The sequence below is a fragment of the Carassius auratus genome, chromosome 40 (assembly GCF_003368295.1).
Source record: "Carassius auratus strain Wakin chromosome 40, ASM336829v1, whole genome shotgun sequence".
In the NCBI taxonomy this organism is placed as follows: domain Eukaryota; kingdom Metazoa; phylum Chordata; class Actinopteri; order Cypriniformes; family Cyprinidae; genus Carassius; species Carassius auratus.
The window spans coordinates 4,783,041-4,799,641 of NC_039282.1; the positions used below are offsets into that span (position 1 = coordinate 4,783,041).

The window sequence follows — 16,601 nt, forward strand, 5'->3', positions numbered from 1 at the left end:
CTTATGTTTTGCCTTTGTGTTTCTGTGGGCTATCAAACCAATTTAAAAAACCATAAAACTATTTTGGGCCTGTGGACTTTTACGATATCTCTTCAAGCACACTTTCCAAATTCCCATAGTTTAAAACTTTTAACAGTGGATACAAATTTGTTACTTTAAAAATGAACCCCTTGTACATGAAAGTGACCCTAACTGGAGCAGTTTTGGCCAGAAGGGGACGCTCTAAGATAACCAAAACTTGCTCTAAGCAATCAATCATGTATGAAATACAAGCACTGTTTTTGAACGTATATCATCATTTTACACATATACGTAATATAACATAATATAAATAATGCATTGAACATGAAATCTTATTTAATCTTACATTTAATTCCTCGAAATCGATTATATACGCCTTCTTGCTGTTTCCTAATGAGTTATTACTTCAAGCTTAAAATATTTACATAGTTGTATTAAGTAGGACCTTAAAACAATTGAATCACCGAATGAACATAATGAAGTAGCTTGTACCTTCAACCCCAAAATAAAATAAATACTGAACTAAATACTGACTTTTGCCTAAACTCAGTTCTGCAGGTTAAATACCAGCCTAAACGATGATTGGTTGTTTTTTGCACGCTCTAGTGTTGCTGTGCGTTTGCCCCTCAGTGATTGGTGGAAACAGCTGTCATTTGTGTGGTAGGTGATGTACAGTGAGATCGTGCCCAGACAAAACTTGGTTTACATGCGCCACTTCCACACTGACCGCGAGAGAAACGGGGTCGTAATGCACGCGCAAAGTTTACCGTGAATCGTGCTCGACTGTCACGGAAGAGGAGCACTTGCTATTATCTCACAACCTCGATTTCTTCTTTCCAAAGGTAAGCGCTAGACATTTTAACGAGTGGTCAAATGTGAAAGTTTGCTGAAGTCGTCTGCTTTGTGTAAAGATGTGAACTGCTGTTTACAGTGAGCTGTGTGAGCGCGTCAGGTCATGATGACAGTGTTGTGTTAGATCTGTGCTGGAGATGCTGGATGGTGTGATGTGCCGCAGGTCCGCAGTGGTACTGCTCATGATGATGCGTGTTTATCTCACACCTCCGCTGTCACTTCCACCAGCAGCATCAGCATCACTGCAGCAGTGGAGCATTTCTGACAGTGAGCTCCTTAATCGCTCTGTTTGCATGACATGTAAGTGTTATCAGTCATGAACCAAGACATTTCTGCCTTTAGAGCGGCATTAGTGCGCACTTTATCCAGTCTGCGTCATGTCTGAGTCCTCGGCGAGGTAAACATTGCAGTATTTGATTTGATTAGAGACCTAATTTTATTTATAAATATATATATATATATATATATATATATATATATATATATATATATATATATATATATATATATATATTTTTTTTTTTAATTTAATTTAATTTTTTATTTACAGAATATGTCATTATGAATTTATCAACATTCAGTAACATTCAATACTTAGAATATTTCGTGCAGTATTCAATATTTAGAATATCAATATAAAATTTTCAGAATACGTAATAAAATGTTATACAATATTCAGCATAAGATGTATAATTTAATAGAACTGAATAACATTTTTATATTTATATAAACATTTTTAAATAAAATTTCAGTAGAAGGTTCAGTATAAACAGAATTGATTATTTGATAGAATAACATAACCAAAATATTTTATATTTAGAATTTTTTGATTGAATGTTATCTAATTTAATAGAACTGAATACAATTTGTACACGCAAATTTTTTATATTTATGTAGCACATTTTTTAAAATCTAATTTTTATAAAATATTCACTATAAACAGAACTGATTATCTGATAGAATAGCATATGCAAACAAAAAAAATCATATTTAGCATTTTTTGAACAGATGTTATCTTATATTCAGAAAAATTAAAACACATTTAATAGAATATTTAGTTTAACTAACCCACGCCACTATAACATTACACTTCATGACCACACATATTTAGCACTTTTTTGCTATAAAGGACTTATACTATGTTGGCTGTGTTTCAATACCTAGTAAGATCCCTAACTAGACAGCATTGATGGGTTTTAATTAACAGTACTTGATGACAGTTATACTGCAGCACTGACCAGTAGGTTCAATTATTTTTTTGTGTGTGTTGATTTGCTGTAGTATGTTGTAATAAACTCAAAAAAAAATTCATTTTAAATGCTGTTTATGGTTCTGTTCTCAGGGGTCAAATTTGAAAGCATGCTTGAGCTGCCATGAGGAAACAGTGCCAGTAGTGCAGTGTGGCTGAAATCCAGTCCCACATACTGTCTGCTGTCAGTACATGAGGTTTAGTACAGCACGGCACTCAATCAGTCAGTTATTACATAAAACAATAAGAAGAATTGATTACTGTTTTATATTCAACAATCTCTCTCACTCTTACACCATTGAATTCAGAGAGCGTTTTATGTCATTTCTGAAATGCTGTCAAATTCAATCCGGTCTGCAGAGATTACATTTTTTAATAGTATTTCCTGCGTGACCTTAAGCTACTGTACTATACTGTGACACTCCATGCATAATAAATGTGCATTTATGAATGCAAATACAAGCCCTCAGAAATGAATGATCACAAAAAGCGGAACATTTTATTTTTCATTCAGGAAAATACAAGGGCTGTTTAATCATTGCGATATGATGTAACATCATATTACACCATTTTCCAAAATGATTAAAGTATGGTTGTGGGGAGGAGGTTGAGTTAATGCATCACAAAAAAAGATGCTAGAGGCTGGACAGCCAGTAAAGGATGGGATGCCACACGAGGACACACATTTTCCCATCTTCTATAGCTGCTGTTATCCCCATCAGCGCTGTTTCGGGTTATATAAGGAAGGTCCTTATGTTGCACAGACCTTGAAGTGATGATTGCTACAGCCCTCTGTCACAACAAATGCGTCAGAGCACTTAGCAGTAGAAGGTAAAGGGGAAATTGACAAAATGGAAGGTACGGTTAAAAAAGAGAGAGAGAGAGAGAGAGAGAGATGTCAGACATAAATTCTGGTATTTTTTCCATGGAATGCAGAATTAAACATCCTAATGCACTTTTTCTACTAGTTTAATAATGCTTTGGCCATTTTGTTAAGACCGTTGCTGCATCTAAATGTGTCTACGTCCATACTATTTAGTAGGCAAAAAGAGTGAATGAGTTTTTCCAAATTGATTCAAAGTTTTCGAAAAACAGTGGGCGAAAAGTATTATGCATTCTGTGAACACTTTACTATCCCATGAGGCCACAGGAGAGGAGTTGTGAATAGTAGCTGGTCATGTGACAAGTGATGACATCGTGGATAATGTTTTTCTGGATTTCAGACATATATAGAATGTTTTTTTTTTTTTTTAATGGAACTGAAGTTAAGTTTTGAACCAATGTTGAGCATTGCAGAAAGCAGAAAAAAAAAACACTTAGAACATCTTTGAAAATAAACCTTTATGACTTTCTAAATAAATACAGTCATACATTTTTATAAAAACTTGAGGAATAAATGGTGACAGCATTTCCACTTTGGTATGAACTATACCTTTACACTTGATTAAAATGACTATAAAGCATCTTATAAGATGTGTGGCTTTCCAACTAGCTTGTGTCCAGCTCTGTGATCTGTAGCACAGTTTATGTGTTGCTTCAGTGGTCAGTATTTGAACTGGTTGAGCCTGTAGCTTCATCAGTGTTCACGGTTCAGAGCTCATCTGATGTGTTTTTGTCAGGACTCTCTCCCTTCGCTTTAATCGATCCGCCTGTTTTGGCAATACAAAACCAGGATTTTGTTTACAGCTGCGTGAATAAAATGAGTGAAAGTGATGTGAGATGTAACCAATGATGGTTTCTCATGCTTGGAATTTGTGCTCTGTATTTATCCCATCCAGCTGCACACACACAGCAGTGAGTAGTGAACACACACAAGCACACACACAAATAAACACACACCCAGAGTAGTCACTACCTGATTCCCCTTTGTTGTTATTTATTGATGTTTTCATACAAAATAGATTATATTTCAGTTTAACTATAATATTGAGACCGAATCCAGTATGAACTTTGAACAAGTAAAAGCCACTTAGTCTCTCACAAAGCTTCTGTGAGAGAAAGAGAAATCTATTATCTCATCTATTATGTAGTTATCATACCATTGTCACCAAATGCATCGTTTGGTTTGGAGCAAACTGTAAGAGAACACCACGGGGTCCTGAGCAAACTCCTAAAATACCAAAACAGGTCAGGGTGTGGAACTGGGGCGAGACCGGGTCACCAGAATGCTAGATGGTTTATTTGTGGATGTGTCGCAGTATGTGTGCGTTTGCCCCAGCCGACGGTTGTGTGTTTGTGTGGGAACGTGCTTCGATCTGTCAGTAGACTCTTTTTTGTCCAACCCCACGCTTTGGCAGGGAAACAATGGACAGAACATAAGAGCTGCTTTTTGCTCTGGACTCTTAAGACAGGCTCACCCCAGCCTTAACAAAGCCTTCTGACTGAGGGAGTAACATGACCATAAAGCATCAGACTGGTGCATGCAAACACACGTGCTGACCGCTGGACATTCTTGAAGGTGAAGTGTGCAATATCTGCATGACTAGTGAACAAAATGGAAAGAGGGTTTGATCATGCAGAAACGGCCACCATTAAGTTAGGGTGTGGTGGGTGGCTGTCAGGGCATTGGCCCAAGCTTAAAGAGCCTACACCAAAATATCTAGATATCTACTGTATTTCAAACATCATTCTACATCTATATCCCTTTTATTAAAAAAGTAATAGCACAACTTTCTTCAACAAGACACACAATTAAGTAGTAGTATTATTATACTAATATTAATTAATGTTTTGACTAATTAGCTTTTATTTTTATGTTTAAAATGTTAAAATTTTCTTGTAATTTAAGTACTTCAACTTTATTTCAGTTAGCTGCCAATGCAACTTATCCAATTTTGTTTTTTAATCTTAAATTTACATTTGATTTTATTTCAGCATTTAATAACAGAAATTATTTTAGTTTTAGTTAACAAAAAATACTGAATTTGAGGCATTGTTGATACTGTGTAAAGTTTTGTGTATACAAAGTTTAGCGAAAGTTTTAAGAAATTAAATGTTTCCAGTTGGCTCTTTAATATTTACAAGGTATTTGCAGATAATAAATAAATAAAAACAATTCAAATTGCTAAATTATATGCATTTTGCCTGCTCCATAATTTTTTTTATCTGTTTATTATTTTTGTTATCTGAAGTGTTGAGATTTCTAGAATGCACATTGGCTTGTTTTCAATCAACTTACAAAAGAAATTCTGTCATTTTTTTGCATTGGTCTGAACAAAGCAGCAGACCGGCCGAATGAAAATGTAAATCCACTCTCTGTCAGCAGGTGGCACTTATCGAACAGCAGAAATAGAGCTGTTTCCCTGGTAACCACTGTAAACAAAGCAGGAGTGTGTTTATAAAAACTACCTTATCATCACGGCTAACATAAATTATACTTAATAATTATATTTCAGATAGCCCAAGCAAAACTAAAACATATACAAATACAAATAATATATGGTAACATATATCATTGATTCATTTATTTGATAAAATATTACTGACAAAATTTTAATATTTATATTTATCTACATATGAGCAATCAATTAATAACTACACTGATTTAAATCTTGGTGGTTGTAAGCTGTATGTGTTTGATTTACTTAAAGAAACCTGAATCATTTGGACTACAATGGCTACACCTGCTTATAAGATTATTTCTTTTAGGAATTGTATGATTCACTCTGTTAATTAATTGGTATTATAGAAACTAAATAATAATAGTTTCTTGGTTCCTAATCTTAACAAAGTACTAAGTTATAGCGATAGTAATATAACCTTGTTCAATACATAGTCCCGTCCCAAACTCAAACTGGTTGACTCAGAGGTCGCTCAAACAAACAATGCATCAGATGTGATACTCACCCCAGGTCATCCTGTGTGTGTGTGTGTGTGTGTGTGTGTGTGCAGGTGTATACCTCCCACCCCGCCCCACCACGGCCCTCACCTGTGTGTTGCGGTGCTTCCCTTGTGAGCCGACCTGGGCCGGCAGCCCCTTCTTGCACCGCCCGCCGACCCGGCCCATGGTCACCATGACGCGCTCCAAAACTTTCCAGGCGTACCTGCCCAGCTGCCACCGCACCTACAGCTGCATCCACTGCAGAGCACACCTCGCCAACCACGACGAGCTCATCTCCAAGGTAATTAATGACCCTAAATTAACGACCTGGCAGCATGTGCAGGAACAGGACATGAACAAACATGCTTGTTAAGAACATAAAGCTCACAGATTAGAAGATCAACACATGCTGTTTAATGTCACATCAGTTCTACCCGGATGAAAAGCTGCTCGTTAGTACAGTACAGATACTGTAGTTTCAGATTAACATTTGAATGTGATATTACATGCAACTCTCTAAGGAATGCATTTTTTTTCTTCTTTTAGTCCTTTCAAGGAAGTCAAGGCAGAGCTTATCTGTTCAACTCGGTGTAAGTTGTTTTTATACAGGTGTTTGATTGTGCATTTCTGGTATTAGAAGGAGTTTGATATGTAAGTGGTATGTTACACACACACTACTATTCAAAATTTTGGGGTTGTGTTTTTGAAAGAAGTCTCCTATGCTCACCAAAGCTGCATTTATCTGATTTAAAATACAGACAACATTGTGAAATATTTTTAAAAAAAGAACTGTTCTCTATTTGAATATATTTTAAAATGTAATTTATTCCTTAGATGGCAAAGCTGCATCATTACTCCAGTCTTCAGTGCCACGTGAGCCTACAGAAATCATTCTAATATTTTGTGGCAATGTAAGTCTTAATCACTTTAACGGAATAAAAGTATTAATTTCCTCCTGACCCCAAGCTTTTGAATCTTAGTGAATAAACTCTTTTCATGTCTACTGTGCTTCCACAACCTAATACCTAATTGTAGCTTCCTGTGGTTTTGTCAGGGTGAACGTAGGATGTGGTCCTGCAGAGGAGAGGGTTCTGCTCACGGGCCTTCATGCAGTGGCAGACATCTACTGCGAAAACTGCAAAACCACCCTGGGGTGGAAATATGTAAGGAAACACTCACAACACATGGAAAGTTCAAGTACATGTAGAAGAAAAGTGACGTCACATCATAACCCAAGTCATTTACATAAAGTAGTCTTAAAGGTACAGTAGCAAAAACAAACACTTTGAGAAAATTGCACCATGGCTTTGCGAGTTAAAGCGTGCTCATAAAGGCTTGTCTAAGCAGGACACATTGCTTGCATGCCATCCATTATTAATCAGCAGCTGTGCCGCATGCCAATAGTTTTTTTTGGTACTAGTGGATTTCCGGTCGCCCTTGACATGGAGTCTTGACCGATGCAAACACCAATAAGCACACAAACAAGTATACGTTCCCACAGTGGCCTGGTTATTTATAAGCACATCAGATATTTATGTCAGAATGAATGCAGACGTTTCAGAGTAGCAGAGAAGTTTGACCCAGTGCCCTTCTCCAGAAATCTGATGAGTGCTCCCTGCTGCCTGCATCCGTCAGCCAGAAAAAGAAAAGACAGAAGGGGTCATAAATGCATTAGTGAAACTTGTTTGTCCTATCTATTAATTGGTTCGAAAATACACTAAAATGCAATTTATAAAAACATGACTTGAATACACTGCTTCTATGCGTGTTGTAGCGGCAGCCAGTAAACGCTAAGAGACTGAGTAGAGGGAGTAAATGATGAAGCGTTTCCACTGCAAATCCTATGATATATTGAAACATTGAATAACAGTAAAGTAAACAAAACAATGAAATGAAATGAAATGAAATGAAAACGGTCAACAGAAAGTGAGCGTCCCAGCTACCCACCCCCTGCCTACCTCCTAACCACAGGCAAACTAACAGATAATATGCACCTGTGTCAAGTGACATCACAAATTGAAAGAGAATTTCAAAATAAAAGACATCAATCCAAACCTGGCACCTACACGTTTTTTTTTCTTAATTAAGATTTTTATATTTTGGTGAAGGGGAATAACATCATAGATGTCAGAGATAAAACTGTCCTGATATAAAAAATTAAGAAAAAAAAGGTAACTCTTTAAGTTGAGGTTCCATTTGTTAACATAAGTTAACTACATTAGTCAACATAAATAAACTTCTAAAGCATTTATTAATTGTAGTTCATGTTGACTTCAACATTTACTCATTCTGTACATAATTAAAATCAAAAATCATATCTATTCATGTTATTTAATGGACCTGAGCTAACATGAACTAACAATGATCAGTATTAACTAGCATTAACAAAGATTCATAAATATTGCAAAAAATATATTGCCCATTGTTAATGTTATTTAATACACTGAAATATAATTAACAAATAAAACCTTATTGTAAAGTGTTACCAAATAACATATATAACACCTGCAGACATACTTGACATAATTTTATGTTTTATGATAAGGCAAGGCAAGTTCAGGTTGTAAAAATGTAATGTGCTGCGACTCTCCATAAAACATAATAATATTTTAATATAATAATTCATGATATTTGAAAAATTAAAATTAGCCTTAAAAATTTTTTTTTTTTTTTTTGAAAATAATGATTAACATGTTTACACTCAATTGTATGGTGGAATGAAAATAATGTTATTACTTTTATTTGATGGTTTACACCCCGTGGCATTTTTAGTCATTAAATCGTAACTTTTCTAGAAAATGGCATTGAAAAAAAAAACGAAACTATATGAAATTAAAATGATTTTTTTTATTTATATATATTTTCTTACCATGGACCGTCTATTACTGACGTACAAATGATGACAAGTTTCACATCCAAGTTTGTCCTTTAGTCAACATGGTTTCTTGCTTTCCTCCTGCCCCCAGGAACATGCCTTTGAGAGCAGTCAGAAGTACAAGGAAGGCAAGTTCATTATCGAGCTCGCTCACATGATCAAGGACAACGGCTGGGACTGAGCGGGCGTCCTGGAGAGAGCGGCGGGTGGATGGTGAATGTGTGGGTGAAGGACTCACTTTGGTTCGCCATTACCCTCTTAAACCCTCTTCTACCCTCCATCTCCTGCTGACACACACACCCTTAGCCGGAAACGAAACCAGGAGAGCGGGCCGCCCTGGGGGGCTTTGTGTGTCTGGAGGAGAGCGTGTGCATGTGTGTGTGTGTCCGCTCCAGCACATGGGAGCACACTGAGATACATGAATGCATACACAAGGTGTACAGACATAGGTATGTTAAAACAACAGCATATCGCATGTCACGCTCATCTCAGCCTGATGGTTTAAACTACAAGCGGCTCTATTCATACTTGTATATGACATACGGCAGGGCTCAGAGGGCGCATTGTGCTTGGAAGGATCTAGGTCACGAGTTTGCTGAGCTGATAGGGCTTTCTCCACTTTGTGTCAGTGAGAAACTACCAGGCTGACCTTTCCAAATTCAGATTTGTGCCAGAGAGGAGGACTGGCATGAAGAAATCTCTGAATGGAGCTCTGATGGACCAACAAACAGGGCTTGAAGGAGTAGTTTATCCAGAAAACTAAATTAAATTCTTTCAAAATGGGGATGAGTTTGTTTCTTCATCGGAACAGATTTGGATAATTTAGCATTATGTCACTTGCTCCCCAATGTATTCTCTGCAGTGAATGGGTGCCGTCAGAGTGAGAGTCCCAACAGCTGATAAAAACATCACAATATTCCACAAGTCATTTTGGGGGGGATTTGCTTTGATGGATTTGTTTCTTAGAAACACACAGCTTTTCACTTCACAAGACGTTAAATAATGGACTGGAGTCGTGTGGATTATTTGTGGATTATTGTGATGTTTTTATTAGCTGTTTGGACTCTCATTCTGACGGCACCCATTCACTGCAGAGGATTCACTTGGGGAGCAAGTGATGTGATGCTCAATTTCTCCAAATTTATTTTGATGAAAAAACAAACTCATTTAGATTCTGGGTGGCCTGAGGGTGAGTAAAATCAGAACAGCAAATTTTCATTTTTGAGTGGATTATATGAGAATTATTTCTTTAAAGTGCTCCTATTATGCCATTTTTACAGTTCCTAATATTGTTTTGGGAGTCTCCTACAATAGGATTACATGGTAAAAAAAACATTGAAATTTTCTCGAAATTTGCATTTAATATCACCTCATTTTCCAGCGATTCTTAAATGGTTCGTTCGGTTCAAAGATTCGGACTCTCTAAACCCCTCCTTACCTTGAGCCTGCTCTGCTCTGATTGGTCAGATGGCCTAGTCTGTTGTGATTGGTATACCGCGTACAGCGCGTGTTGTAAACAATACATCTATTTCAGAAGTTCTGTATTTTGAACAGTCTATAGAAAATGTAAACATCTATTATTTATAATACTTACAGGTGGGTTGTGATTCGGTGGAGCAGCTGGTCCAAATAAACCAGATACTGATCCGTCTTTCAACAGCAAGCGTTTTGTGAATCCATCATTGAACTCCCTGAAATTAAAATTAGGAATTAGAATTAGGCGTGCATTATGCATGGAGACGTCACGGAAGTGGGATTCGAATTACTAATGACTCATTTCAGCTATACAGAGCCGATTCTGTGTTGAGGGAGGCAATAACTTTATTTAACATGCACTTTCAACTTCACAACATTACAGATCGCTTACATTCACATAAAGCTACATTACACACTGCATGAAAGGCGATATTGGAAATGGCACAATAGGGGCACTTTAAACCATCTAAGAAAGGTCAAGTTTACCGTCATGCTTTCTGCATAAAACTACCATCTTACTGATTTTGGATGAAACATGAATTAAATGAATATAAACCTTTGTGTATAGCAGTTTACAAGGTGTTGCATCTGAACATCTTTGTGTCTGCGTTCCATGTTCCAACAGTTTGTGCTGTTCTCAGTCTCACTGTGTTCATTTGTACTGACTGTTCTTGCTTGTTAGTGGTCTCCTTGGGGTAATAAGGACAAAAGATGAGACTGTACACTGCCTACCCATTAGGTTCTTTAAAATAAATACAGAATTCATCATAGCTCCTCTCAATCTCCAAAAATCACCAAAGATCCAACTGCAAATTAGTTGACTTAACAAAACTGGCTTTTTTTGTTTTATTGGAGTGCAGAGAATGGTATCCTGTGGGATTGTGTGTAGTTGAAAAACAAGCTTCTTGACATGTTTTACCGACACATAATTTAAATTACATGTGGTGATATATATGTGCATTAACATATTTATTCACCATAACCGATTGTTATCTGTGTCAAGGATTAAATTGTTGCATTTGTTATCTGAGCATTATCATACTTTATGTCTGGACACCAAACTTTACTACTTTTGTATTCCAGTTAGAAGTTTCAGCTGTAGTGTATTTTATACATGGATGAGAAGAGGATAATGTTACTGGAACTCCAATCAACATTGATATAAAATGTCAATAAAACTAAAAAAATATTGCTTTGCCTGATGTTTTTATTTTTGTAGACACTTCTTATCAAAACGACATGCTCTCTGTAAAGAATACACTCAAAAATCAACATTTTGACTTCTTTACTCTAAATGTGATACTACACAAAAGGAGATATTTAGCCTATCCAAGCCGCTCTTTTCAGTATACCGAAAGTGGAGCAGGGCTAAAATGTACAGTACACCAAAATGTTAAAGGTGTTATTTGTAAAAAAAAAAAAAAGTCCTATTCACAATAATAATTAACAAAATGTTCCACAGAAGAAAGTTGTACAGTTTTGGAATAGGCTTTTTTTTTTTTTTTTCATTGTATGGAAAATAGCAGCTTTGACATTTTGCTAAACTTCTCTTTTTATGTTCTACAGAAGAAAAGATTATCTAACAAGTTTGGAATGAGATTAGTTTAACTAACCTAAAGGGTACATACAGAGTTTCACCTAATCTCATGTTAATCTTGAGTACATATAGAGTAGTACTGCATCCTTCATATGTTTTTAGTTTTATCATATTTATAAAGAAAAATACACCTTTACGATTCTCTCTGGAAAAAGCCGAGCTCCTGGAGGAGTGCCGTGGGAGGAGCTATAATACTGATGTTTCATGTTGTTTCCATTCACATATATTCACTATGTGCTAATTTCCAGTTTTTTTTTTTTTTTTTATCACTGGGACCACTTCCACTCCATTTTTTACAGCAAACGATGTGCAAATACATCATCGACCTGGGCCTTGTTTATGAAACATTCGTCAGTAAAATGACCAGAACACACAAAGGCACTTGATACAGTCCTTTGCTGCCTCGGAAAAAACAAACTGCATCCACTGTTCGTGTAACGCTGGGTTCTTGTGGAAGCTGAACACCATAAACTTTACCTTACATCCAAAAACACACTTATTTGGAGACATCTATATCACTAAACTGCTTTGATTGAACTCTCTCTCACAACAGACACAGAAAAGAAGACAATGCTGAATAAAGTCGTAGTTTTTGCTATTTTTGGACTGAAATGTATTTTCGATGCTTTAACAAATTCTAACGGACCCTCTGATGTCACATGGACTACTTTGATGATGTTTTTCTTACCTTTCTGGACATGGACAGTAGACCGTACACACAGCTTCAATGGAGGGACTGAGAGCTCTCGGACTAAATCTAAAATATCTATATATATATAACTGTGTTCTGAAGTTAAACAGAGGTCTCACAGGTTTGGAAAGACATGAGGGTGAGTATTAATGACTTAAGTTCGATTTTTCGATGAACTAACCCTTTAAGTAAATCATTTTCATTTTGTGTGAAATATTGCTCGAAGGACTTCTATGTTTTGTCTTTAAACTAAAAGTTTAACATTTTAAATTCAGGCTTTACTAGATTAGCAGATTAGCACACTTAAGTCCTTCAAAACACTGCAATTGTGTTAAAAATCCAGATGTGGGCTCACTCTTGCAAACAGAGCGTTATTTCATTATGGACAAGCTTAAAATACAAGATGGTGGCTGCTCTCCATTCCTCTGTTGTTCCAGGGAGTGTGCCAACCTTTCAGTTGCCCTTCGTCTCCGCTTTACACAGACAGATGGCTCTGTGTTTGCACTGGGGGCGTGTCTCCTAGCAACTGGCTCTCTCTCTCTCTCAAGTTGCGTTGGAGGCAGTGCAAGTGTGTGTCTGTGGAGGGCTCGTGTCTTTCAGTGTCTGGGCCCGTGTTTATCTGACGGAGCCCACTGCCTAAGGTTATTTAAGGTCTGGCAGGGGCTGGGTGTTGCTCTGCTGGGTGTGTGGGCGAATAATATCACCTTCAGTTGATTGCCCAGCTCTCTGGTGGTTGATGGATGAATATGCGGAGGTGGAAAGTAATTACAAATACTTTCGTTACATAACTCGAGTAAAAAAAAAAAGTACTCTTAAATACATTTTAGACTAAATACACTTTTCAAACTGTTAGGGTTCAAACCACGCTACTGCAAAATAAAAATTGTTTTTTTAAAACACTATTTCTGTAGAATGGGTTGTTATAAATAACTTTGTTTTTCTAACTTTCCTTTTGTATTCCACAGAAGAGGGGAAACCAGAGGTATGGGACAAAGGGAGATGAGTTAATGATGATGCTTTTTTTTTTTAAGTGAATAAATGCAGGAATATGAGCAGCACACAGAAGCAGAGGTGCTGTATCCAGCCCTAGGATGAAGTGTGTAGTGACTCAGCAGAAAATCAAACAAAGAACATCAAGTGCTCATGTTTCTGAAACGCCAGACTGCAGCAAGGAATGATGGCGCTCCGAACGGATCGGGTTCAGTTTATTGGCTTATGAAAGTGCAGTCCTCATGGGAGAACTGTCTTCTTTTGGACAATGACCTCACATCTGCATCTGCCTCCTTGTCCAGCAGCAGCGCTTTTGTGTAACATTTACTCTGAACATAAGACTGTGGGCAAAAGCAAACCCTTAAAGAAATAGTTCCCTCAAAAATAAGAATGAAAGTGAATGGTGACCAATGGCTGTCAAACAAGACTTTCAGTGAATAACACTTTAAATGTCAGCATGTTTCTCTATTATGCTTATTTTTGTCCCTTTTAGAGTTTGTCAGCCCCAGTTCCCATCCACTTTCATTATGTGGAACTGAGCAGCATGAACATTCTTCAAAACTTGTATTTTTGTCTGTTTTGTGTTGATCATTAATTATAACGGTGCATAAATGCTTTTTTGGTGAACTATCCCTTTAAAATGCCAGAGCTTGGCATAGTCTGATATTTTTACGGTAGGTTGACTGTTTTGAGTGACCACCCATCCCCACCCTTCCTATTTAACAAAGACAACATTCACATGCATCTTTCCGTAAGCAATCCTTTCTTCTCGTTTCGGCGTTCAACCTTTGTGGTGAAGGCAAAGCTCGCTGTAACCTGATGGAGTGTGAGCTGCAGAGGCTAAAAATAGCCGAGCTGTTCAGTGAGTCAAAACTCTGCAGCAGAGACTCACACAGACTTGTGCATTGACACAGTGAACAGACAAAGCACAAGAGACTCAAAGACTGACATGAGATCAGCAAGTGGCAAATTGCAGTTTTCCTAACGCACTGTGATCTGATTGTGGGCATTCAAGAGGACTTTGTCTTGAACCTCGGAGATACGCTGATGTCATGTTTTTATTTCAATAACTTAGATCAGTAAATCTCAAATATCTCTGGGTCCTGAAGCAAAACCAGTGTCCACTACACCATATACTTCAGTCAAGTCTGTTGTAAACAAGCTCACTGGGAGGCATAGAAATAAACAGGGCCGAACTATATTTTCCCTGTGGATTAAGGATTGTGGTAATCTCTGTATTTGTTTAAGAGTAGAGGCCTACAGATTGATTTATTCCTGTGGTCTACACTGAGTGCTGTGGAGAGTGAATGTGATCGATAGATAGACAGACAGACAGACTTCACATTTCATGTTCAGAATAGTGTAAAGACTGGCATAAGCATAGCAGGATCCTGATTTTGTAACCCTTCAGATCTTGGGTCTCGGCACTATTACAGATTCTTCACTCATGGTAGAAGTAAGTACTGTATATATTATGCTGCAAAACAAAATCAAAGCTCTCTTCAGTCTTTAGTCTATAGCTGTCTGACAGGCCATTAGGACAGCAAATTACAGCAGATTACAAAATAATTAATCAAATTAATAATAATAATAATAATAATAATAATAACAAATAACAGGTGGCTACAGCACTGACATTAATTATTAAAGGAGAGTCCAGGCCTAGTATCAATCACACCTGGTTGATACATGCTATATGTTTTTATTTTTCCAGTGTGTTCTTATTTGAGCGTAAATAAGAACCATAATTATTCTTATTTGAGCACACAGTCAATAAGGAAAGCAGAAGCAGATGCAGTCTATCACGGATAACTCATTCAATTGATATCAATGCCATTGATATGTCCTCTCACCTCCTTCATGTTTATTTGAACATCCAGGTTCAAATTAATTACTAATTTAAATCATCTATGTAAATTAGTAGTTTAACACCTTAGTATATTAAATCATAAATCATATAAATCAAGTTTTTCATTGAAATTGTGACAGATATTTCATTAAAATAAATCTTAATGATACTATAAATATTAACAAAATTACAAATTATTTTCAGATGACAAGTGCAAACAAAAACAGAAATACTAAAAACAAATAGTTTAAAAATGGTAAAATACTTTCTAAGTATGAACCTGCCGGAAAGCTGAGGACCAATCGTGAACAGGGGTCTGTCCAAAGGCTTGGGCCTGACTGGAAGCAGCAAGTTGGGTTGAGTCTCATTACTCAAACTCATCTTCTGGAAGGTTGAGGTCAGTTCATCAATGAAGGATGATGGGTTTTTAAACCCACAGTGCACAGTTAACCCACCACTCTGACCAAAAGCAGCAGTTAGGCCAAAGAAAACCTGCCTTGATTGCTGGATAAAGGCAATCTGACTGAAGTCAGGTAGTCGTCTGAAGATTACTCATTGCACTTTGCTGGGAAAAGATGCGGCTATAAATTACTGCACTGGGAGATTTACTCAATAGTTATTCGTTCTTATTACTCCACTTCATTGTCCTTCTTTATTCCATACAGCATACTAGTAATCTGCATAAGCAAAGATTCTATTTTAGAACTGTCAGTAGGCTATATTTATTGCTTGAGGCTTCATGTTAAGCAGTCACAAGTAAAACCACTGCCATATTGGGATTTCCACACAAATAAGTATTTTTTTTTTCTTTCTGAAAAACATTAGCATACCTAACCAGTCAGTAATTTGTATTTCAGGTTTCCCTTCTTACAACACAAACATCCTCAGCATGTGATATTTATCTTAAAAGGGAGAGCGAGTAAAGTTAACATTTTTCTTTATTATTATTTTATTACAGTAGCGAACATCAGATCAGCAAATGAACACTTTTATGTGTATTACATTTACATGAGAAAGTTTTATTCCAAGACCCAGTTCTTATGCAAAGTCATGCTAGGTACAACATATTGCGTTGTAGATCTTGAATTTTAAGTACAATTATTAATTATAATGCAATAATGAAATAGAGACGTGCATTGAAATATTAATTGAAATCTATTTCGTCTAATAATCCCAGATAT

The 16,601-nt window shown here is 36.7% G+C and overlaps 1 protein-coding gene across 2 annotated transcripts; it reads left to right on the forward strand.

The window, feature by feature from the left end:
• The first annotated feature begins 641 nt into the window (after positions 1-641).
• On the forward strand, positions 642-9,777 carry LOC113058331 (protein yippee-like 2). 2 transcript variants are annotated; one of them, XM_026226109.1, is made up of 6 exons: positions 642-863; positions 953-1,173; positions 6,014-6,243; positions 6,489-6,532; positions 6,997-7,105; positions 8,909-9,777. In XM_026226109.1, the coding sequence occupies exons 2-6, from the start codon at positions 1,011-1,013 to the stop codon at positions 8,996-8,998; spliced, it is 636 nt and encodes a 211-aa protein (XP_026081894.1). In that variant the 5' UTR covers positions 642-863; positions 953-1,010; the 3' UTR covers positions 8,999-9,777. The 2 variants fall into 2 exon arrangements, with proteins under 2 accessions (XP_026081894.1, XP_026081895.1); XM_026226110.1 differs by lacking the exon at positions 953-1,173 and having other exon boundaries at positions 650-863; positions 8,909-9,776.
• The last annotated feature ends 6,824 nt before the right edge of the window (positions 9,778-16,601 follow it).